Below are 27,351 nucleotides of genomic sequence, written 5' to 3'. Positions count from 1 at the left end.
CCACACCGCCTTCGCCTTCTTCTCGGCTTCGGCCACCGAGATCCGTCTCTCATACTGCGCGCTGTCGGACTGGCAGTGGCAGTAGAGCGCAGGCACCGCGTGTGCGCGCCCGCCCACATACGTTAGCGTGGAAGAAAAGAGGAAGCAGCGGCGTCGTTGCTGGCGGGTCAATGGTCCGCTCGTAGCGCGGATGCAATGCGTCCGAGTCGTGAGAGAAAGAGAGAGAAAGCAGGTCGATCAACCGGCACGTCCCTGTACATAGGTGCGGCAGACAAGAGAGGGGAGCCAAGGACGACGACGACGAGGTCCTTCAGGCGGGTTGTCCGCGGCGGACGTCAGGCGGTCGTCATAGCGGCAGGGTGTGGGTGCGACCTAGACCCTGAGAGTCCTGGTCGCTGTGCTACAGAGTAGGATCGCCTCGGCGCACACAACCCCCTGGGCTCGACGGCATCTGCCTCTGCTTGTTTCGGCGTCTCGCTTTGCTTAGACCTTGACACTGACCTCCCCCATCCCTCATCCCTTCCGAGAATGACGGCCAAGCATGCCAGGCAGGTACCGCTACGGCGCCGTGCCCACCGCATGTCGTAAGCTGCCGGCCAGAGCAGGCAAGATTGGTTGATTGATTGCTCGGCGCCGTCCATCCGACCGACGTCCCCTCAAACGGGCTTAGGCGGCACGCCGATCCGCCTGCTTCCCGCACCCATCTTCTTCCCGCCGCGCTTCGAGAACCCGGCGACAGGCAGCCTTGGTCCCACCCTTTATGTCCACGACCCCAAGGAGCCCCTCATCGGCAGAGGGACCACCTTCGACGATGGGCGGGCCATACATATAGAGCGGGGGAAAGGCCGTTAGTCTTGGCCAGGCCCATCCCCCATCCCCACGCCTCTCCTGCTCGCCGTCCACCCTCACGCGACCCCTCGTCCTTCCCCTCTCTTGACGCCTAGGATGCTCGTCAACCTCCTCCCCCTTGCCCTCTCGGCGCTCAGCCTCGCCTCGGCAGCGTCGATCTCGATCGAGCCGCGCGACAATGCGGCCCCGGTCGCCGGCCCGTACGGTCTCGGCAACGCCCAGTGCCAGCCGGTCAAGCTGCGCGTCCCCATCGACGCCAAGAACCAGAAGTTCACCGACGTCGTCCAGCAGTACTCGAACACTTCGTACGCCACGGCGCAGATGACCGAGTTCGCCACAGCCCAGGCCAACTACACCTCGGCGCACCTCAAGGGCGATACGGTGCAGAACAAGAAGACGTACAGCATCCAGGGCTACTACTGCACGCCGAGGCGCGGCGCCAAGGAGGGCAGCGCGCTCATCAACCTCGTCCACGGCATCGGCTTCGACGCCAGCTACTGGGACTTTACGCTGTCGCCCGAGTACAGCTTTGTCAAGCACGCCGCCTCGCACGGCTACTCGACCTTCCGCTACGACCGGCTGGGGACGGGCAAGTCGCAGACGCCGAGCAACGGCTTCGACGAGACGCAGGCGCCCACCGAGGTCGCCATCCTCGCCGAGGTGCTGCGCCAGCTGCGCGACACGACCAACGTCGGCGGCAAAAAGCACCCCAAGGTCGTCGGCGTCGGCCACTCTTACGGCTCAGTCCAGACCCAGGCCATCACCGCCACCAGGCCCGAGCTGCTCGACGCGGCCATCCTCACGGGATACACCAACAACGTGACCAACCTGCCCGGATACCTCAACGCCGCCTCGTATTCGGTCGCCGCCGACGTCCTGCCGCACCTCGCGTCCAAGCCGCGCACCTGGCTCGCCTCGGGCTCCGAGGCCTCCGACGTCCGCGGCTTCTTCTACCCCCCGTACTACTCTGAGCAGGCCTTCAAGCTGGCCCGGTCCACCGAGCAGGCCGTCACGCTCGGATCCCTCTTCACCATCGGCCTCGTCGGCGGGCCCGCCCCCAACTTTAACAAGCCCGTCCAGGTCGTCAACGGCGCAAAGGACTTTATCTTCTGCTCCTCGAACTGCTGGGGCGGTCCCGACGGCACCGACATCCCCTCGGGCGTCAAGCAGTTCTACCCGGCCGCCTCCAAGTTTTCGTCCTTCATTGCCGAAAACGTCGGCCACGGCATCACCGCCCACTACGCCCAGCCCATGATCGCCGAGAAGATCATCGAATTCATCTCGCAGAACGGCCTCTGAAGGAGCTGGGTTGCCGTGCGCGCGTCGGTCGTGTCAACCTTGGCCATGACGTGCCCGGTCCTGCTGTTCCATATCTTCGCTCGCATTCGAGCATCGCTCCACTTTCGTCTTCTCGTCGGCTGGGGTGGATTTCCCGCCCCATGCCAGCATCCATTGCCGTCTGTTTGATTTGCGATACCACTTTAGATGTCATCCCATAACGAAGCTCGTTGCAGCCAGCTGCCGCGCTGTGGATGATTGACCGTCGATTCTGGCTAGGAGCAAGGTCAGCAGGATTCTGCCAGTGCGAGGCTGGAGCCAGAGCAGTGTAGGTGCCCAGAACGACTGAGAGGTAAAGGGAAGGTGACGGTGTCGACTGAGACGCGCGCGTCGCCTCTCGCTACCCAAAAGCCCGGTCGAGCCGGCAAGCCGGGCCATGCGGGATTCCTGTAACTAGGGCCCGGAGGAACATGGTTTGCGTTGATTCTAGCTTGGTCCAATCCCCGCCTCATTCGTGGGCAGGAAGAACACGCGACTTGACCAGCAAGCGGTCCAGCAACATCCGCCGCTGCCGCCGGCGATTCCATTGAGCACACACTTTTTCGGTCGTCGACGGTAACGAATCAGATGTCGACAAGATCGTTGCTCGGCCTGCCTTGTGGACGACGTTGCGCAGGTCGCCACGCTGCCCGTGGGAATTGGCTCGGTCGCATGCATGGCGGATTGACAACACAATGGGGGAAAGGGACATGTTCGGTCGCGGCCTCCTCTTTCCTTGAAGCCGACAGAGCGTTGACCAGGATCAGCGAGGAGCGCTTCGGGACACGCTGGACCGGCAGATGGCGCAGCCTGGCCCTCTGCCACGACGGGGCGCAGGGCGTGGCAGGCGAGCGGGGGAGGCCGCACTTCTGGGAGCGCTGCGCCAACGTCGAGTAACGTCAGGCAGCGGCGGCTGCAAATCTCCGAAGAGAAGCTGGATCGTGTGCCACACAAACAACGACGCCTTCGCTGCCCCGGCCCCGTCTCGAGGCAAAAGGCAACCGAGGCCTCGGCCCACGGCCACCGCGGTTGGTGCCCACCCACGACCTACAGAAAGAGGTTAAGATGCGCTGCGCCGCTTCCAAGCCCGATGCAAGCCAGGTCTCGGATGGAAACCGGCGCAGCCGTCTGCACCGAGCAAAGTGCAGCAGTGCATGCGTCGCCAGCCAAACGTGCGGGACCCGCAGGCAGCTTAGGCCCCTTGGCGGGCCGGCTTCTGCCGAACAGGCAGCGACGGGCACGCACGGACGGTATACAGGCGCCGCCGAGATCAGATCAGATCAGATCAGATCATCTTTGATCAAAGAGAAGGTCAGAACAGGGCCAAGCGGTGCGACGATCATATCCAGCGCGGCCGCCAAGATCAGACAGGCAGAGTGGCGCAGCACAGCCGCGGCGTGCCCAGGCTGCCAGGTGAAGCTAGAGCGGGGGACATTGCCGCACACATTTGCCACCGCGCCATCATCGGGCAAGATCGTGCTTGCGCCCGCTGGACGGACCTGCGGCGTTCGTTGCTGGCGAGCCAGCATCCCGATGCCCGAGGTCGACGGGGACCGGGAGCTCAGCGTCTTGGCGGGCGCGAGACACCGTGGGCGGCGGCGGCGGCGACGACGGAGGTGGTGGTGCTAAAAGCGGGCGATGGCCTCGCCACCGGTTCCAGCCGACGCAGCAGTCAGACGGTGGCGGCCGTGTGTCACACACACACACACACACACACAGACACGCCAACCTGCGGGACCAGGCCAGGGTCGTTCGTTTGAGGACGGCCTCGGCCGCCGCCGCCGTCGCAGCGCCAGGGTGCTCGGGTCGAGCATGGCGGCAAACAGAAGCAAGCAAGCAAGCAGCAAGCAAGGCGGCATGAAAATTCCTCCCGTCACGTTGCTTGCCTGCCCGCTGGCCGTTGCGTTCTAGCTCTGCTTGCTTGTGCGCGTGTGCCTGCCCTGCTCGCTCGTCGGTCGTCGGCCGCCATGCATCCGCTCCTGTACCCGCCTACGGTGCTGCCCTCTGGCCAGCCTAGCCTGCCTTCCCACCCGATCCGCACTTTGGTGACTCTGCCTGCAGCCTGCCTCTTGCTCCGCCGCGGGAATCCCGAATGCCGCCTCTCGAGCGAGCCAGCTGGCTGGCTAAACCTCTGACCACCTGGCTTTGCTGGAGAGACGACGAGGTGCGACCCCCCTCCCTGCTGGCGCTGCTGGACATCGAGCGCAGCCAGCCTTAGCTTGGGACGGCGACGGGCTGGCCCGACAAAAGATGGGGCTGCGATGGACAGTCGGAGGGCTCGGATGGATCGACGATGGACGGGCCCGCCCGCCTTCCAGCGGAACGGAGGCTGGCACCTCGCTCGTCTCGCTTGGTTTCGCCAGGCGCCGGCAGGAGGGTGTGAGTGAAGTCATGCACAGCGGCTCAGCAAGGCTAGGCGCCAGAGGCGGGTGCGGTCGGCTCTTCTGCGGGTGAAGCAAGCTGCGCAGCAAGCAAGAGGCAGGCAGGCGGGAGGGCGAGGGCCCTGCCTGCCTCCTTGGCCTCGTCTACGGCCTCCGCGGGTGGGTACGTGTGTGTGACTTTACGCGGGCCGGCAGCTCTAAAATCTTCACCCTGCCTGCCTGCCTGCCTGCCTGCCCGCCTGCCCGCCTGCCTGCCCGCCTGCCTGCCTGCCTGCCTGTGCACCGACCGATTTGTCACGGCGAGGGCCAGGCACGGCCAGCCAAGAGAAACGGACGGCGGGTACGTACGGTTTGACGCTTGAGCCAGCCCGCCAGCCCTACGCCTGGCCTGCCTGCACTCGTGCTGCCAGGCCAACCGACGCTCACCTCGCCGCAACCACCGAGGTCGCGAGGCCCAGCTCACATCGTGCCTACCTGCTTCGGCACCTCCATACGGCACCCGCCACGTACTCGACTTGACTCGACCTGATCTGCTTCAGCCACACGCTATCATCACATCGCTCCAGTGTTCACCCTCACTTACGGAGCGCCACCCTCAGCGTACCTAACATCGCCGACAATTGGCAACGCTGCCATTGGTCTCACTGCCAGAGAGGGGACCCGACCGCGACCGACCGACCAACGAAACGTAACAGGGGCCTGCACGTCGTACAATCCACCCCACCACCACTCATCTCATCCTTTTTGTCAGGCAGGCCCGGCCTATCAGCAGAGCGAGCTCTGTACGGCTTTCATCTGCAGAGCCTGCATCAAGAGTCGACTACGGTACAGGGCCAGGGGGTCCGACCGCCGCCTGCGTTCACCCACCTCGTCACATCAGCCCTCCTCATCCCTCTGATCTGCCAACCTACCGACTCAGCCTAGCCTAGCGGGCATTCCGTACCTGCCTGCTCCTTGCCGTCCACGCTCGCTCCCGACCTAGCTTGACCCCGCCCGAGCCCCTACGCTTTCCTCGCTGAAATCACACCGCCAGCGCCAGCGCCAGCGCCAGCGCCGCCACCGACACCACCGCCACCATCACCACGACGACACGACACGACACGCACCGCTTGCCGCCACCTCCTTCGCCCCGTCCTAGCACCACACGCCCTGCCATCATCAGCTCAGAATCTGGGCTGGCCGGTTTCTGCGCACATAGCACACCCAGTGCCCCGAAGTCGACCGTGCCTCACCACACGCTACCGGGGCGTCGTCGATATCCTTGCTTTTGCTTTCTCCGTTCAACATCCACCCACTCGACGGCCCTCGACCAACGTCTCGACCCAGACCCAGCCTCGTCGTCTGCCGGCTTTTCGCCACTTGACAGCACCCATCCGTCCGCTCTGTTGACAACACCATTCTGTTAGCGAGAGACCGGCTCAAGGTTGCCACCGCCTTCAGCGTCAGCCTCTAGCAGGAGTCGATCCGCCGCTCTCAATCGTCGCCACACTCTTGTGCACCAAGTCCTTCCTGCACACGCCCTTGTCGAGGGCTCCTCTCGCCGGGTTCCAGACCTCACATCGCCGGTGACTTGAACAAGACTCTGTCCTCTGGGCCCCTCGCTCGGCACGACAACAACCCACACTCGGCTTCTTACTCCTCGCGACTCATGCGCTGAGTGGTTAAATCACTGCCGCTCTTGCGACCACGCAAACGTCCCTCTTTCCTGAGATCCAGTTCCAAAGATGGAAGCCCAGGGGCCGCGGATAGCGCAGGTCACCGCCATGGCCGATCCCGCCCACGTATCAGCACCCTCGACATCCAACCCGACGACGCTGACGCCTGCGGCAGCCAGGTCTGCAAATCCTCATCAACCGCAGGGCCTGTTGCCCGGTTTTGCTGCTGCCTACGTGCAACCGTACGGATCGATTCCGCCCCCGGCATACTCCCGCAAAGGCAAGGCTCGCGCGACAGACGGGGCCGTGCAGTGTCAAGAGTGCGAGACTGCCTTTGCCGAGCATCCCGACCAGGCGGAAGAGGACGAGCGCCTGTCGCTCTCCTTTGCTCGCACGCGAAAGGCGTCTCATGCTCGCGCAAAGAGCATCGGGCGAACATCCTCGGATGGATACGACGGCTTCCTCTCTGACGGTACCCGTATCTACCGACCAAGCACGCCCCGGCGCATCACCGACGAGCGCGAGCTGCGACGGCGGATATACCGTGAGGCGCAGGCAGGCGCACACGAGACGACGCCTCGCTCCCGCTCCCCGGAAGACGTCGACGTCAGAGCAAGGGCCGGCACATCGTCATGGGGTCGCAAGCGATCGGGACACCCTCGCTCCGGATCTTCTCGGTCCACCCTGGCGGAACCCCTTTCGCTGCGCGCCGCAGGCGCTTCGCAGGCCTTGACGGGGACCGCAGCAGAGTACGGCCGGCTGCTGGGCCACTCCATCCTGGCGTCTGCATCGATCTCCGCCCCGGAAAAGTCCTCCCTCGCCGCCACGTGCGCCGCCCTTCCCTCGCTCTACAAGGTCAGCAGAGGTCGCAGCGCCAACGTAAGCCCGAGCCGTCGTTGGGGTCGAAGGAGCGCGAGTGCGAGCGTCCTGAGCGGCAGCGAAGACACGAGCGATCCGGAGGCATCGCAGGACCGGCGAGCCCGCATTGCAAGCAGGATCGCACCTAGTGACCGAAGCTCCCTTGCCTCATCGCCGACGTTGAGGAGTAGGGAGACATCTCAGGACGGCGCTCTCTTCCCATCGGACGATGACGACGACGACGACGACGATGACGTTGACGACGGCGGGGGCGATATGACGAGCGTATCTTTCACCTCGGATGGCGACGAGGACGGTGACGACGGCAACGCGGTGGGCGTCGAAAAACGTGCACCTAGGCGTCGACGTTCGCGCAGGTGGTCGAGCGTCGAGCGGGATCGGTGGAAGGGCATGCGGATCCTCTTGTCGCCGAGCGTGGGAGCAGACGAGGAGCGTTCAAGCCGGTCAAAAAGTCACGCTGGGTCAGACGCCAAGAGGCGAAGGTCGCTTCGACCCTCGTCTCTCAGCAGTGAGCTCACGGTGACCAGCGAATGCCCTTCGGACCTCGATGGCAGTGCGTCGAGCTGCAGCAGCTCGAGCGACATCGCTGGAGAGACGCGCAGAGCCATGGAAGCGCTGGCGATGGCGATCCCAATCGGACCCCGGTCCAGGCCGAACGGCTCTGGTAGCCCGAGCGGCGCCTTCTCGTTCCCAGACGGCTCCTCGGCCTCGAATGGAACGAGCATTCCATCGCTCTCCTCATCGGCGCCCTCGACCTCGCTGGTGCAGCAGAGCCCGCCGCTGCAACATACCACGGTCAAGCCCATCGTGCCCGTTCCCGTGCTCTCCGGATCCGACCCGCTGCTGGGCATCACGATGAACAGCATCGAGGACATGATTGAGGTCGATCAGGTCGAGTTCTGCAAGGAGGACTCGGCCTCAGAGACCGACACGAAGACTACCGCGGCCAAGCGCGGCAGGAAGCTATCCTGGATCATCGGCGATCTTGACGACGAAGAGAACGATGACAACGACGGAGGCGCGGCTGGGCGTGGCCCTGCCATCGAGGAACCCGAGACACCTCCAGCGCGGCCGTCATCGCAGTCCTACCAGGCAAGGCTCGCCGGGTTGCAGAGCCATTTCCGCTTGTGGTCCCGAGCCGGTCAGGGTCAGGACGAAGGTCGCGACCGCCAAGCCTCTGCGGGAACCGAGGACCAGGTGGACCCTGTTGCGGCGTCGCCCGGTCTGCTCTCGAACAGCTGGCGAAATCTCGCCCGCCTGCCCAACCTCATCCTGCTTCCCGGTCTTGCCGCCAGGCAGGCTCGAGAGGCGAACGCATCAGCGGCGCACGCGCGATCGAGCTCCGCGACGAGCGGCGCTGGTCAGCCTGGCACCATGGCCGACCTCGCCAGCATCTTCCGGCATGCCAGTGACCACGGTTCGCTCAGCGACGAGGATGTCGAGGCAAGGAGGCAAGCCGCACTCCGCATGGGCCGGCCTTCCTCGCCGTCGCCGAGCCCGTCGCCGCCGACTTCCCTGAGCTGTTCGCGCCAAAGCAGCAGCGAGAGTGTCCGCGGCGTGTCGCACCGTCGATCATCGAGCCAGCCGTCGGCGCTCGCAAAGAAGGGGCGCGGCGTGGCTAACCCTTACGAGGGCGATCACGACCCTTCGGCGTACGTCTCGGGATTGGGCCAGCCCATCGATCCCGACACGGAGCTGTCGTCGGTCGTGCACCTGCAGACCTTCAGAAGCCGCAGCCGCAGCCGCTCTGAGGTCGACCGCGACTCGACCCGGCCCGATGCCTTCGATCACGATGCGAAGCGAGTCACCCCTCAGCCTCGTGCGGACATGCCGAGACCGCCCAAGTCCGCATCGCTGCTAGGGGACCGTCAATCTGCCCGGCCTTCTGAGGACGTCGCTCAGGTCGAATCGTCTGACGACAAGGGCCGTCGGCCGAAGGCTCTCGAGCTCAGCATCGTGATCCCGACGTTTGAGAGCGACTGCCTCGACGATGAGCGGCGGCCAACGGACATCGCCTCTGCACCGACATCCCCTACCTACCACCGCCGGGAAGACAAGGTCAAGGCGGCGTCCGAGTCCAGCCCCGCCTCTGGTGCCAAGCTGAGCGAAGAAGACGAAGACGGCTTCCGGAGGTTCCAGAGCCGCCGCCAGCGGCGAAGGTCTTCGGGCCCACGCTCGACCCGGCCCAAGGCCGAGGCGCTCGTCCCAAGGGATTTCTCCGCCTTTGCAATCGACGAGGAAGCCGAGGACGAGGACAGCGATAATCTTTCGGGGAGCGGAAGAGCCGGCCGTCGGCAGCTCAGCGACGACACTTCATCGGACTCCGACCAGCAGCAAGGCGCTTCGAGCCGGGCTCGATCGCGCGGCCGGCAAGGACGTGGCCGTGGACGAGACTCTGTGCGCGAGGCCTCGCCCAGCCGGCTCGGCAAGCGGCAGTGCGCCGTCGGCCTGTTCGGCGGAGGTTTCAGTTCGCGCAGGCGCGAGGGCTCCTCGTCGACTTCCTCGACGCTGGGCTCCATCTCCTTGGGTCACGGCTCGGCGATCCGAGCTGTGCGCAGCTCGCCCGATCTCACCTATGCCGCCGCCGCCGCGCGCAGGGGACCGGGTGCGTCGTCGACCGATGAAGACGGCGACGTGTCTTCGCCACCGCGAGGCTCGCGCGGCCGTCGCGGTGCGGTCAAGGTGGTGGCGTCGAGCGTTGGGCAGACGCTGACGTCGTCCAAGGCGCTGACCATGAACCAGCACCTACGACGTGGGCCTTCGTATCCGCCCCGCGCCGGCGACCATACCGACTCCACCGCACCGAGCGCCGCGGCCGCTGACAATACTTCGACGGGTCCGGCTGGCCACGGCGCCGTCTTCAGCTCCCCGTCGGCAGGGACCCACATCCGGCTCCGGTTGTTGAGCAACAGCTCGCACCTCCTCATGCTCAGCCTCGAGCTCGAGATGATCAAGAAGCACAAGATTTCGGGCCCGCTCAAGCCCAGATGGGGCAAGCACCGCGCCAACGACTTTGTCCCGCTGCCTCAGCGGTGCGAGGCGTCGCGCCAGGTTGGTGCAGGGATCGTCGGGCAGCCGCCGTCGATGTCGTCGTCGTCGTCGTCGTCGAGGCTCGCTGGCCGCCGTCCGGGAGCGCGGGAGGAGCAGCCGGGCCAGGAGGCCGTGGCGGGGAGCAGGCTCAAGTTCCTCTGGGATCCCTGCGTGTGAGAAGGCGGTAGGCGGTCGACGGCGCAGCAGAAGGAATCCTCCCAACCAGCAGTTTCGTAGCATATCAGTTCCCAAGGCTCTTTTCCCTTACTCTCTTGCAATCCCGCCTCGTCTTCATAACTTACAGTACTTACTAGACGCGCAGTACATAATCCTGTATCCTCTGCTCTCGGTCCTTCCCATGTTTCCATGCCATCGCCATGCTCTGTTCTTCCTCAGCCGTGCGCCTTCGTGCCTATGCCTCGATCCGCTGGAGGTGACGGGCCTCGGCAGTGTTCGGCCGAAGGGCCCGGGGGTGCTGCTTTGACGAGCAGAGGCGGCCGCTGGCGTCGGAGTTGGCCGCCGCCGGCATGAGGTCAGCGGCAGCAGCAGCGGCCGTTTGGCCCTCCGCATGTGCATGCCCGCGCCGCAACGGGCCACGCTACGCAGGCGGCAGGCGGCAGGCGGCAGGTGTGGCTGCAAGCAAGTGGCCGCCGTTCGCGGTCAGTCCACGAGATAACCATCTGCTGCCTGCCTCCTACCTGACCTCTGAAGACGACGACGACGACGACGAGCAGCCACAATCTGCTCGACGTACGTACTACTGTATGGTTCTGCTTCGAGCCGTGACAACCAGCAAAATGAGGACCTGTCAAAGCCAGGTAGACAGGCTAGGGTCCGTTAAAGTGCCCCCCTGGCGCGGTGGGGCGCAGCGGAAGCAAGGTACGGGCGAGGCAGGCTAGCCCAGGGACCAAGGTACGTACGTGTTGCCGCCTGCCAGGTAGGGCGCGAGCGGGTGATCTCCTCGCCGACGAGGTGCTGTTTGTTAGCTGCCTGCCGCCCTTGCGCCCGCCAGCCTACGCTACCTTCCCTCTCTCTGATCTCGTGTGTAGCACGCAGGCTGGTCGGGCCGATACCGAGAGTGTGCGTGCATGTCACGACGAGGGCCACCACCGACTGAGCCTGCTTGCTGGGCGTCGGGACCTCCGCGGGAAAGTCGAGCTCCCAGCTCCCCAAGGGACGAGGGGGCTGGGGCGGATGGAGTCATCGTCCAGACGGCAGCGCGCGTATGCATGGTACCAATGGCTGTCCCGCGTCCCGAAGCGATTCGCAGCGGCAAAACACTTTCCGAGCTAGGCCAGGCCTACTGTTCTGGCGGGGGGTCATCTCATCATGCGTGTCGGTCAGCGCCGATCTCGACGACGGAGTCAACAAGCCAGCTAGACGACGGCCTCAATTGCCATCTCCAGAGCATCCCTCCATCGCCATGGCCGTGGTCCGATCCCTTTGCTACACAGACCTGTCTTGCCATATTGTCAGAGTTGTGGCGCGCGTTCTCGACTTGCTCAGCAGACAAGCCAGCCTCTAACGATGCGGTCCGTCGGAGACGCTGCGATTGAGAAGGGAAAGGGGCTGGCAGGGGCGTGTTGTCAGCAGGTTCAACTCGGGCCGAGCCCGGCCAAGCCGACAGAGGCCCGGCAGAGTCAAACCAGGACGTACGCGCGGCCGCCAAGTCGCCTCGCCTCGCCTGCTGACCTCAACCACAAAGGAATCCAATTCCTCGGCTTCAGCACAGCATCCCGAAGAGGGTCCCGCCACCGTCGATCTGTATCCGCCACGGATGAAGAGAGAGGTGCAGAGATCCGAAGCGTCGCTGGCGACCCTAAGTGCTCGCAACTCCTGCCTACGCCTTTGACCAGCCAGGTGGTCCAGGCCAGGCCATGCAGTGCGGTGCGGTGCACCAGCGACCCCTTTGTCGATCTGAAATCCGACGGAGGTGGCTGGGCTCGTCGAGGAAAAAACCTCGCGGCATCCGCTGGGCTCTCTAAACGCATGCATGCTCGACGCTTGCTTTGAGCCCTGGGCCGTTTCCGAAAGAAGGGTGCCGCGCCAGGTCGTGTAGGCGCATCAACAGGTTAGGAAGCCAGGCGGGGCTGCCGACGCCCCCGCCCGTAACTTAGCCCGTCTCGGTATCTCCGGGCACCGCCTGACGATGGCGCAGCAGCAGCAGCAGCAGCACCAGGCCCTCCACGTCGTCGAGGCCCCAGCGGGTGCACCCTGGCCCTGCCCTGCCCTGCCCTGCCCTGCCTGCTTTGCCACCGGCCGGCTGCGCGCACCCGTATGCCCGCCTCTTGTCTTGCTTGTATCGGTGCAGCGACCTCCGAGCCGCCGGATGGCCGCCACCATCGAAATCTTGGAAGCGACGCCTGGGGCCTGAGCGACTTACCGGTAGTTTGCCTACTCTGTTTCTCCGCCTCAACAGGGCCGCATGGCTCAGTCTTCCGCTCGTGGTCCTCCATGTAGCTTCCCGCCCGACCCCGCTGAATCTACCTCCTTCACCATCATCATCCTCGCCACCGTCGATTCCGTTCCCATTCTACCCGGCCAGCTCCTCGTTCCACAAAGAACCTCCTTCGCTCCAACCTTGAGGACGCCAAGCGACCATTGCCCGCATCCTTCCACAGGCCGCCCTGGTCTCGACCATCACCAGTGCATTTGCAGCTTCATCTACCCCTCGACCCTCGACGACTTTTCTCGAGGCCGGCAGCGATCGTCGAAGAGGTCTAGATTAAGCGGCTTCGGGCCACCTCTGCCCTTTCGACGCGTCGCTTCGCCCACTTTCGCCGTCGGCGCGACCGCCACCGCCGCGGAAAATGACCCAATCAACAACACCAGTCGCAATCGGCGAGACCGCACGGTCGGCCGGCTCGACCTCCCAGACCTCGTCCGTCGATCTCGGTCTGGATGCGCATACCGCGGCAGCGGCCCGCGGCACCGTCGCCTCAGACGCCAGCCAGGATGACGAGAAGCGGCGGAGGTGGACCACTGCATCCTCTGAGCATTCGCCCAGCCTCGAGAAGCCGGCCCGCGCCGATGACAGCACCACGCCAGCGTCCAAGGACGAGGCTGACGGCTACGAGTACAATCCGGGCGTCCGCGCCTTTGAAGGGAAACACCGCGAACGCTGGTGGCAGGTGTGGCGGCCAAAGGACCTGCCACCGCCCCCTCCTGCCAACTTTGACGCGGCGCGGCCCAGCCCGCTCGCCACCGCCAACATCCTCAGCCAGCTCTACTTCCAGTGGCTGACGCCGCTAATGGTCCTGGGCTACCAGCGCCCGCTCGAGGCCACCGACCTCTACAAGCTGCCCGACGACTGCGGCTCCGAGAAGCTCTCGGTCACCCTGCAGCGCGACTGGGAGCGTCGTGTCAGGGAGGCCAAGGAGTACAACGAGAAGCTCGAATGCGGCGAGATCCGTCCTGGCTGGAAGCGCAAGGCCACCTGGACGCTCCAGTCGGCGCTCAAGCCTGGCAGCGGAAGCGTCAAGGAGCGCGAGGCCGCGTGGCGCGCGCCGCCGCCGCCTCCCGCCCCCACATCGGGCGCCGCTGCGCCTGCCCAAAAGGCATCGCCGCAGAAGCCTCGTTCGGGCCACAAGCGGCCCTCGCTCGTGATGGCCATGCACGATCAGATGGGCCGGAAGCTGTGGACCGGCCTGGCCTTCAAGATTGTCGGCGACGCCTCCCAGATCACCTCACCACTCGTCCTCAAGGCCATTATCCAGTTCACCCAGGAGCGCTACGCGGCCGCCGCCACCGACACCGATGGACCCGGCGTTGGCAGGGGCATCGGCCTCGCGTTTGCCCTCTTTTTCATGCAGCTGCTGGCGAGCGTCTGCCAGCACCAGTTCTTCTGGAAGTCGATGTCGGTCGGCGTCGAGAGCCGCGCCGCCCTCATCGCCGCCATCTTTAACCGCGCCATGCGGATGAACGGCAAGGCCCGCTCGAGCGGCAAGCTCGTCAACCACATCTCGACCGACTGCAGCCGCATCGACTTTGCCTCGGCTTGGTTCACCATCATCTTTGCCGCGCCCATCCAGATTGTCGTCTGCCTCATCATCCTTCTCACCCAGATCGGACCCTCGGCGCTCGCCGGCTTCGCCATCTTCGTCCTGGCCGCCCCGCTGCAGACGTACACGATGAAGTGCCTCTTCATGATCCGCCGGCGCTCGATGAAGTGGACCGATCAGCGCGCAAAGAGCATCCAGGAGGTCCTTGGCGGCATGCGCATCGTCAAGTCGTTCAGCCACGAGTCGCGCTTCCTGCAGAAGATCCGCGAGATCCGTAACAGCGAGCTGCGCGACATCCGCAGCATCCTCATCATCCGTGCGGCCAACAACGCCGTCGCCTTCAGCTTGCCCGTGCTGGCCGCCGTCGTGGCTTTCGTCGTCTACAGCGCCTCGGGCCACGACCTCAACGCTGCCAAGGTCTTCCCGGCCCTCACCCTCTTCCAGCTGCTCAGGATGCCGCTCATGTTCCTGCCCCTCTGCCTGTCTTCCACCACCGACGCCATGAACGCCTTCGAGCGCCTCTACTCGGTCTTCACCGCCGAGCAGCTCGACGACGCCTTCGAGTACGACGACAAGGGCGACGACGCCCTCGTCATCCGCGACGCCAGCTTCCGCTGGGAGACGGTCGAGGCCGATGCGGCACCGCCCACCAAGGGCGGACCTGGCGGCCCCGGGGCTGGAGGCGCCGGTGCAGCTAGACGTGCAAAAGCAGGAGGCGCCAAGGGCGCGCTCAAGGACCGAGCAAAGAAAGTCTTCCGCAAGGCCGCTCCCGCTGCGACTCCTGCCCCTGGACTGCCGGCTCCGGTCACTGCCTCCTCGGCCGTATCGCCGACGTCAGGACAACAGGGCCAGGCCGAGGTGCCGCTCTACAAGCAGGTCGAAGCCGAGCAGGCTGCTGGCGTTGCCGGAGACAACGGAGAAGCCACGCTGAGCGAGGCCAAGATCGAGCCCAAGGCGGGCGATGACGCTGGCTTTGTCCACCCCGACGACGGCGTCGCAAGGACCTCCGGCGAGGGCGGCGTCGCCCCGCGCGATGGCCAGGTCTCCGGGATCGGTGCAGCGACGGCCCTCTACAGAGCGGCCTCTGGCGGCGCCCCGGCCGAGGAGGCCGCGGTCAACGCCACGCCCGCCGAAGAGGTGCAGGAGCCCTTCTCCATGCACCATCTCAATCTGCGGATCGCCAAGGGCGAGCTCGTCGCCATCGTGGGTCCTGTTGGGTCTGGCAAGTCGTCCCTGCTCCAGGCCTGCATCGGAGAGATGCGCAAGACGTCTGGCACGGTGCAGTGGGGCAGCGAGCGCGTCGCCTACTGCTCTCAGAGCGCCTGGATCCAGAACGCCACGGTCCGCGACAACATCCTGTTTGGCCAGTCGTTTGACGAGGAGCGGTACTGGGAGGCGGTCAAGGTGTCGGAGCTCGAGGCGGACCTGGCCATCCTGCCCGCCGGCGACATGACCGAGATCGGCGAGAAGGGCGTCAACCTCAGCGGAGGTCAGAAGCAGCGCGTCAACATCGCCCGCGCCCTGTACTACGATGCCGAGATTGTCTGTCTCGACGACCCGCTGTCGGCCGTCGACGCCCACGTCGGCAAGGCCCTGTTCAAGAACGCCATCCTCGGCCTCCGTGCCAAGGGCCGCACCGTGCTCCTCGTCACGCACGCGCTCCACTTTCTGCCCGAGGTGGACCGCATCATCACGCTCGAGGATGGCCGGATCGCCGAGATGGGAAGCTACCAGCAGCTGTCGACCGCCCACGGGCCCTTCCACCGGCTCATCGAGGAGTTCGGTGGCGAGCAGGAAAAGGACGACGAGGAGAAGAAGGCAGACGAGGGCGAGGCCGTCGAGGGGACGGCCGAGGACATCCAGGACGCCAAGGTCAAGAAGCGGTCCGGCCTCTCCAAGGGCAAGAACGACAAGTCCGGCACGCTGATGGAGGCCGAGGAGCGCAACACGGGCTCGATCTCGGGCCACGTCTACTACTCCTACCTCAAATTCGGCAACGGCGTCGTCATGGTGCCCATCTGCGTCCTCAGCCTGGTCGCCATGCAGGCCACCAACATCCTCAACTCGTACTGGCTCGTCTGGTGGCAGGCGGACCAGTTCCACCAGAGCCAGGGCTTCTACATGGGCATCTTTGCCGCGCTCGGCGTGCTCATGACCATCTTCACGTTCATCGTCGGCATGGCGATGGGCTACCTCAGCTTCTACGCCTGCCGCCGGCTGCACGGCGAGGCCATCTCGCGCGTCATGTTTGCGCCCATGGCCTGGCTCGACGTCACCCCGATCGGCAGGATCATGAACCGCTTTTCCAAGGACGTCGACGTGGTCGACAACCAGCTGGCCGACGCGATCCGGATGGCCGCCAACACCATGGCCTCGGTCGTCGGCGCCGTCATCCTCATCACCATCCTGACCCACTACTTTATCATCGCCGTCGCCGTCGTCCTCGTCTTCTACTTCTTCGGCGCCCTCTTCTACCGCTCGTCGGCGCGCGAGGTCAAGCGGCTCGATGCCCTGCTCCGCTCCAGCCTCTACTCGCACTTCTCCGAGACTCTCTCCGGGCTGGCCACGATCCGCGCCTACCGCGAGACCAACACCTTTATCCGCGAAAACATCAAGCGCATGGACATCGAAAACCGCGCCTACCTCACCAGCGCCGCCAACCAGCGCTGGCTCGGCGTGCGGCTCGACCTGCTGGGAGCGCTGCTGGTGCTCATCGTCGCCATCCTCACCACGGCCAGCTCCAACCCGCTGACGGGCGGCAACAGCGGCGTGGCGCTGACGTACATGATGACGGTGTCGCAGGCGTTTGCGTGGATGACGCGGCAGGTGGCCGAGGTCGAAAACGACACGGCGTCGGTCGAGCGCCTGCTCCACTACGCCGAGTCGCTCGACCAGGAGGCCGCCCAGGTCCGCGAAGACAACCCGGTCCGCGACAGCTGGCCCGAGACGGGCTCGATCGCGTTCAACAACGTCTGGCTCAGCTACCGCCCCGGGCTGCCCTCGGTACTCAAGGGCATCTCGTTCAAGGTGGGCGATGGCGAAAAGGTGGGCATCGTCGGACGCACGGGCGCCGGCAAGAGCTCGCTGCTGACGGCGCTGCTGCGGCTGGTGGAGCTGAGCGAGGGCAGCATCGTCATCGACGGCGTCGACGTGTCGCAGATCGGCCTGCAGGACCTGCGAAGGCGGCTGGCCATCCTGCCGCAGGAGCCCCTGCTGTTCAGCGGCACGCTGCGCTCCAACCTCGACCCCTTCAACCAGTACGACGACGCGCGCCTCAACGACGCGCTCAAGCGGGCCTACCTCGTCTCGGACGACACGACGGGGCAGCAGACGCCGGCAGCGCTGCCGATCGGCGAGGCTTCCGATGACGGGTCCGGATCGGCGGTGGCGACGACAACGCCTGCCTCGGGCGCCGACACGCCCAAGGCGAGGACGTCGCGCATCAACCTCGACACGATCATCGAGGAGGAAGGCGGCAACCTGTCGGTGGGGCAGCGGTCGCTCGTCTCGCTGGCGCGGGCGCTGGTCAAGAACTCGCAGATCATCCTGCTCGACGAAGCGACGGCCTCGGTCGACCTCGAGACGGACGCCAAGATCCAGACGACGATTCGAGAAGAGTTTGCCAACCGCACCATCCTCTGCATTGCGCACCGGCTGCGCACCATCCTGGCCTACGACCGCATCGCCGTGTTCGACCAGGGCCAGCTGGCCGAGTACGACTCGCCGCTGGCGCTCTTTGACCGCCCCGACGGCATCTTCCGCGGCATGTGCGAGAGGAGCAGCATCACGCGCGACGAGATTGTGCGCAACCGCGCCAAGGCCTAGGCCGGCGGGAGCCTCGGACGGCCAACCCCCCGACTGGTCGACCATCCTAATGACTTTGCGATCACGAGCTGCAACGATACGACACCAGCCATTTTGCTTCCCGCCATGCCTAGCAACCATCGATGCCCGGATGAACCGGCCCGCGAACAGGAGCGGGCACGAGGATAGACCCGCAGACGAGCAATTGTACATATAGCCTTCTTCTTTTCTGCCGCAGCAGAACTCGAGAACAGCATAGGGCGCAGCTCTGGGAAGGTCCAGCTGCTGCTGTAGCACATTCCTCTATGGACTGGCAGATTGAGAGCGCGTGTGATCGGGAGGAGTGTTTCGAGGAGAGGACGGGTTGGGCTGGGAGGCACATCGAGGCGGCAGTGGGGCCGTGGATGTGCGTGGTTGGCTGGTCGGTCGGCCGGTCGGTCGGGGCGGGCGGGCCGGTTGGAAGCTCCGGCCAGGCAAGGCAGAGACAAGGAACGACGCCACCCGAACGAATGGCCGGCGTTGACGGCGAGCCTAGGCAGGGCGAGATTGAGCAAAGGGCCGCGGTCGAGGTGGGGCCGTATGCGTGCCTGACCAGGCCTGTAGTCTGCCTCGCCTCGCCTTGCCGCGAAGAAGCGTGAAGAAGCGCGGGCCACCGTCTTCCGAGTCGAGAAAAAAGCGGACGCCTTTGTGTTGGTTGGTCGCGGTTGGTCGAGCGGCCGAAGAAGCGGAACGGCGCACCGCCTTGCTTGCTGGCCCCCGGCCTGGCCTCCTGCTTGCCTTTTTGACTCGCTGGCGCGCGTCCGTGCGGGCGGCAGCATCAGGTGGGCCGCTTTCCGCGCAGCGCACTTGGCCCCCCCACCCTACCTGGGCTTGGCCACGCAAGGCAACGCAGGCACCCTGCCTGGCCTGCTCTCCGTCGGGCCACGCAAGCCTGCCCAGCTTGCTTGCCTGCTTGCTTGTCTTTTTGCCGCTCGAGCGCAACCCTGGCCTACCCTCCGTCCTCCCCAGCCTCAATCAAACGCGAGCTTAAAGTCTTCTCTTTGCCTGCTGCTGCAGCACTACCACCCACCCACACCACCACCGTCTCCAGCCCAAGGACCCCCAGGTGAGTACTGTACCCGTAGCAGCAGAATCGGCAGCGCGACCGCTCCGCCTTTCATGTGGGCCAAAGGAAGACGGCGCTCCGTGCCCCGTCCTCGACGTGCAGCCCCAACTCATAAGTCAACCATTACCTGGCCTCTCTCCCCTTCCCCTCCCTCCTTTCCCTCTTAAAGACCATCCTCTTCCCCTCTCTACATCTCCTCGGGACCTGTTTTGTGAGTCGCCGCTGATCGCCTCGGCGCTTTGTGGAGACAACAGACAGTGGCGACCGACGACGCTGACCTCGGCCTTGCCCCGTTGCTCCCCCTTCCCTCCGTCCCAATGCTCACCACGTGCGATTCGCGCAGATGCAACGCCTACTACTCGCTAACTCGCCCCTTCGAGCAGCAGCAGTAGCATCAGCAGCAGCACCGCCCCTTCGCCTCTCTCGGCCAACCTCGCTCCTCCCTTCCCTCCGCACGAGTCTCGCCAGCAAAGCCGACTCTCGACCAAAGGTGCGCATCCCACAGTGTCTCGTCGAGCAATCGCACCCTTCCCACGGCGACTGGCTTTCTCGCAGCATCGCCCTGTAGCCGCTGGCCCAGCTCGTTATGCCGTCGAGCAGGAGCACGACCACGAGCACGATCGCTTATACGCTCGCCTTGCCCCTCCTCGTTGCGCTCTTCGCCTCATTCGCCTGCCACATCTCACCGGCTCCGCGCTACTGCCAGCTCGCCCGGTCGACTCGCCTCTTTGCCTTTCCCGCCTCGTCCCGCAATCACTCCGTGTGCACCCAGGGCGACCACTTCCCCCTCCCCTCGCCCAACATGAGCGCCGCCAACGACGCCTCCAAGTGGTTCCGGCTGCCTCAGCACGTCGTCCCGACCCACTACGACATCACCCTCAAGTCGGATCTCGAGGCGCTCACCTTTTCCGGCACCGCCACCATCTCGCTCGATGTCGCCGAGGAGACCGACACCATCACCTTCAACGCCGGCGCAAAGCTGCACCTGAGCAAGGCCCTCATCACGTCCGAGGCGCTCAAGACGGACAACAAGAGCATCATCAAGCTCGACATCGATGAGAAGCACGAGCGCGCCACGGCCGTCGTGCCCAACAAGCTGCCCAAGGGCTCCAAGGCCATGCTCGTCGTCGCTTTTGCCAGCAACATCGACAACAGCATGGCCGGTGAGTAGCGAATGGTCAACGGCGCATGACGGACGGCGTGGTAGATGGACCTGTTTTTGCTGACTTCCGCGAGTGCTGTCTTGCAATCGTCGTGAAATGATGCTCGACCCTCATCAGGCTACGTGAGTTTACGAGACGGCAAGAGGAGGAGGATGCCGCTCCGCTGCCTTTCAATTGCTCGTCTGACTGACAAGTGAGCATGGTCTGTTATCCCCCCTCCTCCTCGCGACGACTACAGTACCGCTCGACGTGGGAGCACGAGGGCAAGAAGGGCTTCTACGCCCTGACGCAGTTCGAGCCCACCGCGGCGCGAAAGGCGATCCCGACCTGGGACGAGCCCAACCTCAAGGCCACCTACACCTTCCGCATGATCCACCGCAAGGAGACTGTGGCGCTGGCCAACATGAACGTCGTCAGCTCCAAGGACGTTACCCAGGCCGAGCAGGACAAGATCCTGCGCGCCGCCGAGCTCGAGCTCGATACGTCGAAGCTCGAGGCCGGCAAGACCGAGGGCAAGACCGAGGCCAGCACCGCCTCTGACGAGTGGACGCTGACCGAGTTTGCCACCACGCCCAAGGTCTCGACCTACCTCGTCGCCTGGGCCAACGGTCCGTTCGTCAGCATCGAGAGCAGCTACACCAGCCCGCTCACCGGCAAGGTGATCCCGATGAAGGTCTACACCACGCCCGAGTACATCCACCAGGCCCAGTACGCGCTCGACGTCAAGGTCAAGGTTCTGCCCGAGTACGAGCGCGTCTTTGACGTCGCCTACCCGCTGCCCAAGCTCGACACGCTCGTCGCCTCCGACTTTGACGCCGGCGCCATGGAGAACTGGGGCCTCATCACCGGTCGCACCTCGGTCTACCTCTACGACCCCGAGAAGTCGGGCCTGCAGGGCCAGAAGCGCACCGCCGGCGTCCAGTCGCACGAGGTGGCGCACCAGTGGTTCGGCAACATTGCCACGCTCAACTGGTGGGACAACCTGTGGCTCAACGAGGCCTTTGCCACGCTCATGGGCGAGGTCGTCATCCTCGACCGCTGCTTCCCCGAGTGGGAGTCGGCGTCCGAGTTTATCAACATGCACCTCGACCGCGCCCTCGACCTCGACGGCAAGCGCTCCAGCCACCCGATCGAGGTGCCGCTGCAGGGCGAGAACGTCGAGGACGCCATCAACCAGGTCTTTGACGCCATCTCGTACTCCAAGGGTGCCAGCGTGCTCCGCATGCTGTCCAACATGATTGGCGAGGACGTCTTCCTCAAGGGCGTCTCGATCTACCTCAAGAAGCACCTCTACTCGAACGCCGTGACCAAGGACCTCTGGGACGGCATCAGCGAGTCCTCGGGCAAGGACATTGCGTCGATCATGGCCAACTGGATCCTCAAGCAGGGCTTCCCCGTCCTCAGCGTGACCGAGGAGGGCGACTCGCTCAAGATCAAGCAGAACCGCTTCCTCTCGACCGGCGACCCGTCGGCCGACGAGGACCAGACGCTGTGGTACGTGCCGCTGATGCTCAAGAAGGTGGGCGCTGACGGCAAGGTGACGACGGACCGCGAGCTGTACCTCAAGAGCGAGCGCGAGGTGACGGTGCCGCTGCAGGACGCGCAGAACGCCAACTACAAGCTCAACGCCGAGACGGTCGGCGTCTACCGCGTTGCCTACTCGCCCGAGCGCCTGGCCAAGCTGGGCGCCGAGGCGGCCAAGAGGGACGGCGCCTTTTCGCTCGAGGACCGGGTCGGCCTGGTCGGCGACGCCTTCACGCTGGCCAAGGCCGGCTACGGCAAGACGTCGGGCGGCCTGTCGCTGGCCAAGGCGCTGCGCGAGGACCCGAGCTACCTGGTCAACGCCGCCGTGTCGGGCCACCTTGCCTCGCTGGCCAGCGTGTGGTGGGAGCAGGACCAGGCGGTGCGCGACGCCATTGACCGCTTCCGCGTCGACATCTTTGGACCCACGGCCAAGAGGCTCGGGTTCGAGTTTGGCAAGGACGACTCGCCGGACCTCAAGCAGCTGCGCGCCGTGGCCATCAGCGTTGCGGCGTCGGCGGGCGACGAGTGGACGCTGTCCGAGGTCAAGAAGCGCTTTGGTGCGCTGATGGCCAACGGCGACGACAGCCAGATCCACCCCGACCTGCTGCGCACCGTGTTTGCCCAGGCGGTCAAGCACGGCGGCGAGAAGGAGTACGAGACGGTGCTGGGCGTGTACCGCAAGCCCGAGACGCCCTCGCACAAGATTGCGGCCATGTTTGCGCTCTGCTTCACCCAGGACGAGGCGCTGCTGAAGCGGACAATCGAGTTCCCCTTTAGCGGCGAGGTCAAGGAGCAGGACTTTATGTACTTCTTCAGCGCCCTCTCTGCCAACCCCAAGGGGCGCCGGGCGATGTGGGAGTCGACCAAGGCCAAGTACGACGAGCTGTCGAGGCGGTTCGCGGGCAACTTTTCGCTGTCGCGCCTGATTGAGAGCTCGTTCAACGCGCTTTCGACCAACGAGGACGCCGACGACGTCGAGCGCTTCTTTAAGGGCAAGGACGTGAGCAAGTTTTCGATGGGCCTCAGCCAGGGACTCGACGCGGTGCGTGCCAACGCCCGGTGGGTGCAGAGGGACGCCGAGGATGTCAAGGCCTGGCTGCGCGATAACCAATACCTGGCCTAGAGTGGGGCTGGGTGCTGGGTCGCGCAGCAGCGGCCCAGCTTGACGGCGTGCAGTGGTTCACGGAATTGCCTTGGCCTGGTACGTTCGTTTCGTGGTATCTAGCTATCCGCCTTGTATGTTGTGCCTATCCGACCAGCGCAGAGCAACGAAATCAGAGAGAGCAAGATCTTCGGAAGTCGAGGCCCAACCCCCACCCCCCTGCCTGTGAAGCTTGCCAGGCGATGATCTCCATCGTGCAGCCGCCACCTGCCCGCCTGCTGCGGCCCGCTGGGGCTCGGCGCAGGGTTTCGGGATTTCTTCCGCGGCACCGCGCGGAGATGGCCGAGCGCGGAGCGGGGGACACGCAGGCAGGAGTAGTGTCGGCTGAACTGCCGCCGCCTTGAAACAAAGCGGATTGGGGCTCGATGGTCGTCGGCGAAGACGATGGCAACGACGTGAGGGAGGATGGTGATGGGTCCAGGGGAGATGGTGCGTGAGCATGAGACGTTTCGGGACAGAGACCGCCGGAACATGACCGACCGACCGACCGACCGACCGACCGACGGGCGTGGCCTGCCGTGGCCTGGCCACGCTACTAGGCCAGGTGAGGCGCCGTTGCCGTTGCCTAGGCGAGGAGGAAAGCATGGTCAGGCAGGCAGGCCAGGCGAGCCCAGGCGCCAGAGTGGGGGGCAGGCCATCGGACCCACCGATGAAATCGTACCCGACGGTACGTACGCTGACAGCCCCCACCGCACCGCGCGGTAACCATGCCGCTTGCTTTGGCAGGGCGGTCGGAGCTGCTCCGACGGCCGCCGCCAACTCGAATTCCAACCACGCGGCTAAGAAGCAAAAAGTGTGGGTGACGGCAGCCCCGCCGTCGTTGATCCCCTCCCCCCCCCCTCTCTCTCTCGTTCCGTCCGTCACCTTACCGTCCTTCCTCGACCCACGTCCACCAGCATCGCCACCAGCACCACCGGCATCTTCGACTCGAGCAGCAACAATGACGCAGCACCCGCCATCCTACAACGCTCCCTCGGAGTCGTCGCTGCCCGTACCGCCCTACGTCGGCAACAACGTTACCCTCTTTCCGTCAAAGGCGCCGTGCAGCCTGTCGCTGCGCAACATCGACAAGTCCGACTGCGACATTGTCGCCTCCAACCTCGACGACGGCGACAAGCTCGTCTTTGTCGTCCACGTGCCCACCAGCTCCACGTCCAAGTCGAGCTACGCCGCCGTCCAGGCCAAGCTCGCAAAGGCCGTCAAGGATCTCGATGCGGCATGGAGCCTCGCGGGCTGGATCAGCGTGTCGATTGATGGAAACGTGAGTGACGCTCCCGCAACGAGCTGGAGGAGAGCAGGAACGAGCGAGGGTATCAGACAAGGACCATCGACTGAGCTCTCCGCCGCCCTTCTTGCCTGCCCGCTTCGGCCCACTGCCCCCACCCCCCGCCCGCCTCCCCAGATCCCCTATGTCATCCGCAAGTCGGACACGACGGCGACGTACGAGGTCGTCTCGTTGAGCGCGCCCTTTTCCCTCTACTCGTCTCCCAGCTCCTCGTCGAGCATCACCTCGATGCCCCGCCTGGGCGAGACGCGCAAGCTGACGACCAAGACGACCCTCTTCAAGACAAAGTACCTCTTCTCGGGCCCCAACGGCCGCGAGTGGGCCTGGAAGGGCAACGTGTCGCGCACCCTGTCGCTGTACGAGTACCCCTCGAGCGGCGCCCCCTCGTCGGCGGCGGCGGCGACGGCCAACGGCGACCAGGCGTCAAAGTCGGGCAGCTCCACCCCGGCCAACTCGAAAACGCTCCTGGCCGAGCTGACGCGCTTCACAAACGGCGCCGCGCTGTGGTGCAACACCGACTCGGCCGCGACGGCCAGCCTGATCCTCGCCTCGCTGCTGCCCCTCCTCTTCACCCACCGCACCTACCTCGCCGTGCACTACACGAGCGACGCCGACCTCGACCGCCTCCAGACCCAGGTCCGCCCCTCGAACTGGGACGCCTTTTTCCTCTCGGGCGGCAAGGGCAGCGAAAAGCAGGAAAAGTTCAAGGCGCAGATGGAAAAGGAGCGCGAACGCGAGCGGAGGGAGCGCAGCCAGAGCCGCAACCGCAACGAGGTGCAGGGCGTCATCCCGGCGCTGCCGGAGCGCAAGAGCATGAGCCGGAGCAGGCTCAACAGCAACAACCACACCGACGACGACCGCAAGGCCGGATCCAGCGACGACGAGGACCTCGACGACAAGCGCGGGAGGCAGTAGCAGGGCGAGGCCAGCGCCGACATGCGGCTGCGCGGCTGCCCGGCTGCACGTCTTGTCCAGAGGGACGCGGCGAGGAACGACGATCATCGGCCAGATGGTGCGGTGCGGTGCGATCTGATTATACCGAAGCAATGACGACTACTACCCCCTGCCCCATCAGCTGCCGTGGCGTGATGCTGAGGGCCGGAGGCCATGAGAAGAGCAGAGGAGCGCCGAAGGGGTTGGCAGGCAGAAACAAAGAAGGAGAAGGCAGATGGTAACAGATGGGAGAAGGCACGAGGGGAAGAAAGAAAGCTGGGGGAATAACCCGTCGATCCATCCGTCTCTCTCGATCCCGACCATGCTGGCTGGCGGATGAGTCGCGGGTGGCGTTTGGTCAGTGGGTGCCAGAGGGGGATTGAAAGAGACGGATGGCGGTTTGGGTGCGTGGTATATAAGAGGGTGCAGGAGCGAGTCGGCGGGGGAAAGCAAGTGGGAAAGCAAGGCAGGCGAAGCATTTCACGCGGACCTGGAGGAGGTGAGGAGAAAAGGAGCGTCGGAAGGTCCTGCGCGAGGTTTGTCGTCGAGTCGGTGGTGAAGAAGCGGAGAGGGGGCGCCCGAGGTTGCGAATCCGATGGGGTTCCGAGTAGGGGGCGGCAGGGTGGAGCGGGCGGTCCGACCTGTTCAAGCGACGACGACGACGCCGAGCATCGAAGCGCCGACGACGGCGATGGCGGCGCAGAGCGACGTTTTCCACTGCGCCTGGGCCTGGGCGAGGTGGCCGGATGCGGCGTTGTCCTGTGCGAGGTTGATGCTCTGCACGGGCTGTTGGGCGTCGGACGAGGCCGTGGCGGCGGCGACGCCGCCATTCTGGGGGCCATTCGCGGCGTCAGTGGGCGAGGGGGTGAAGAAGCTCGTCTGCTGCGAAGTCTGGACCACGGTCTGGGTCACTGCCGCGCCCGGTGCCGATGCGCTGCCGCCGCCACTGCCGGCGTTGCCGGCGTTTGGGGTGGCAAAGTTGGGCGACTGTACGGCAAACGACGTCGTCTGGCTGGCGGGCTGGAACTGGTACGACGTCGAGGTGGCGAGGGGCGAGACGTCAAACGTGCCCGCCGAATTCGTCGTGCCGCCCTGGTTGGTCAGCGCCGGGTTAAAGGCGGTGGTGCTGGCAAAGATGGGCGAGCCGGGGAGGATGTGTAGGTTGCGGGAGGCGGCGACGTCGTCTGCGGCGGCCAAAGGGGCGAGGAAGAGGGATGCGGAGACGAGGAGGAGCGCGAGGAGAGGAGAGGAGCGCGACATTGTGCTGCGGTGCGGTGGCAGGGCGTGGTGAAGTGAGGTGCAAGGCGGTTGGGTACGGTGCTTTCAGATCAGCTCAGGTGAGGGAGCGAGGGGTATCTTGGGCAGGGGATGGTTGGCTGCCGTGTGGAGCGCCGACGCGAGAAAGGCGGCTGCTTCGATGTGCAGCGTGAAGGGGGGTGCAAGAGCGGGATGACGGGTAGGCAGGTGATGGCGATGGTGAGGAGGAGGAGGAGGAGGAAGAGGGGAGGACAGTAGTGGTGATGATGGTGAAGATGGCGGTCGCACGGCTCCGCGAGAGGAGTCTGAGAGTGGTCTGTAGAGAACGTCTTGGTGCAGTCCCCAATGGGGCAGGCCCGACGAGCCTACAGAGTTACGCCCGACCTGGCGGAGTTGGTCGACTGACGAGGCGACGCCAGTAGGCCTGGCCTGCCAGACAAAGAGGCCAGCCAAGGTCAAAGGCGGCGGCGGGCGGATGGATATACGCTGAGCGCCTGCCCTGCTGGGCCTGCTGGGCCTCTAACCGAACCTGCTTCGGATCGACGGCACCTGCAGGCAGGCGGTGTGCTGGTGAGCCCAGCGCGCTCTTTTTTCTCCAGATGCGGGGGCGGCGCCAGGGATCCTCCGCTCACCCCCCCACCTGGCCCGCCTTCCGCCCGCTTTCACAAAGCAGAGGCGCCCTCGTAGGCGCGCCGCTCCATCGTCATCGTCCGCCTCTGCCCTTGTGAGACGCCCCACGCAAAGACTGCTGCCGCCACCAGCACAGCCGCGTAGATCCCCTCATTCTTCCTTGATGGCATCGACATCGACACATTGCGGGCGGAACTTGGTACACAACGAGCGGTAGGGCGACATCTGGCGCGCCAGAAACTACGGACAAGCAAAGCGCAGAAGATAAAGAGCGTCTAGATGGCAGCCAGACCTCGCAAGGAATCGCCGCAGAAGGTCAAGAAAAAGAGGTGTGCATCGAGCAGCGGTGCAGGCGAGGCCCGAGCGTCGTCGTCGT

General features: G+C 65.1%; 6 protein-coding genes across 6 annotated transcripts; 5 read left to right on the top strand and 1 right to left on the bottom strand.

Moving 5' to 3' along the window:
- Window positions 1-945: 945 nt before the first annotated feature.
- On the top strand, window positions 946-2,148 carry PFL1_03453 (uncharacterized protein; the record flags this gene model as incomplete). The annotated part of the gene is made up of 1 exon (XM_007880970.1): window positions 946-2,148. The coding sequence occupies one exon, from the start codon at window positions 946-948 to the stop codon at window positions 2,146-2,148; it is 1,203 nt and encodes a 400-aa protein (XP_007879161.1).
- A 4,123-nt stretch (window positions 2,149-6,271) lies between these two features.
- Window positions 6,272-10,288, top strand: PFL1_03452 (uncharacterized protein; the record flags this gene model as incomplete). The annotated part of the gene is made up of 1 exon (XM_007880969.1): window positions 6,272-10,288. The coding sequence occupies one exon, from the start codon at window positions 6,272-6,274 to the stop codon at window positions 10,286-10,288; it is 4,017 nt and encodes a 1,338-aa protein (XP_007879160.1).
- Window positions 10,289-12,921: 2,633 nt separating this feature from the next.
- PFL1_03451 (uncharacterized protein) lies at window positions 12,922-17,937 on the top strand (the record flags this gene model as incomplete). The annotated part of the gene is made up of 1 exon (XM_007880968.1): window positions 12,922-17,937. One exon carries the CDS (start codon window positions 12,922-12,924, stop codon window positions 17,935-17,937), a length of 5,016 nt encoding a protein of 1,671 aa, XP_007879159.1.
- Window positions 17,938-20,551: 2,614 nt separating this feature from the next.
- Window positions 20,552-22,831, top strand: PFL1_03450 (uncharacterized protein; the record flags this gene model as incomplete). Its single annotated transcript, XM_007880967.1, has 1 exon — window positions 20,552-22,831. The coding sequence occupies one exon, from the start codon at window positions 20,552-20,554 to the stop codon at window positions 22,829-22,831; it is 2,280 nt and encodes a 759-aa protein (XP_007879158.1).
- Window positions 22,832-23,810: 979 nt separating this feature from the next.
- Window positions 23,811-25,070, top strand: PFL1_03449 (uncharacterized protein; the record flags this gene model as incomplete). Its single annotated transcript, XM_007880966.1, has 2 exons — window positions 23,811-24,131; window positions 24,273-25,070. 2 exons carry the CDS (start codon window positions 23,811-23,813, stop codon window positions 25,068-25,070), a joined length of 1,119 nt encoding a protein of 372 aa, XP_007879157.1.
- Window positions 25,071-25,733: 663 nt separating this feature from the next.
- On the bottom strand, window positions 25,734-26,348 carry PFL1_03448 (uncharacterized protein; the record flags this gene model as incomplete). The annotated part of the gene is made up of 1 exon (XM_007880965.1): window positions 25,734-26,348. The coding sequence occupies one exon, from the start codon at window positions 26,346-26,348 to the stop codon at window positions 25,734-25,736; it is 615 nt and encodes a 204-aa protein (XP_007879156.1).
- Between the last annotated feature and the right edge of the window lie 1,003 nt (window positions 26,349-27,351).

This window comes from Pseudozyma flocculosa, assembly GCF_000417875.1.
Source record: "Pseudozyma flocculosa PF-1 unplaced genomic scaffold scaffold00010, whole genome shotgun sequence".
Classification (NCBI taxonomy): domain Eukaryota; kingdom Fungi; phylum Basidiomycota; class Ustilaginomycetes; order Ustilaginales; family Ustilaginaceae; genus Pseudozyma; species Pseudozyma flocculosa.
This window is presented reverse-complemented; position numbering and strand designations above follow the sequence as displayed.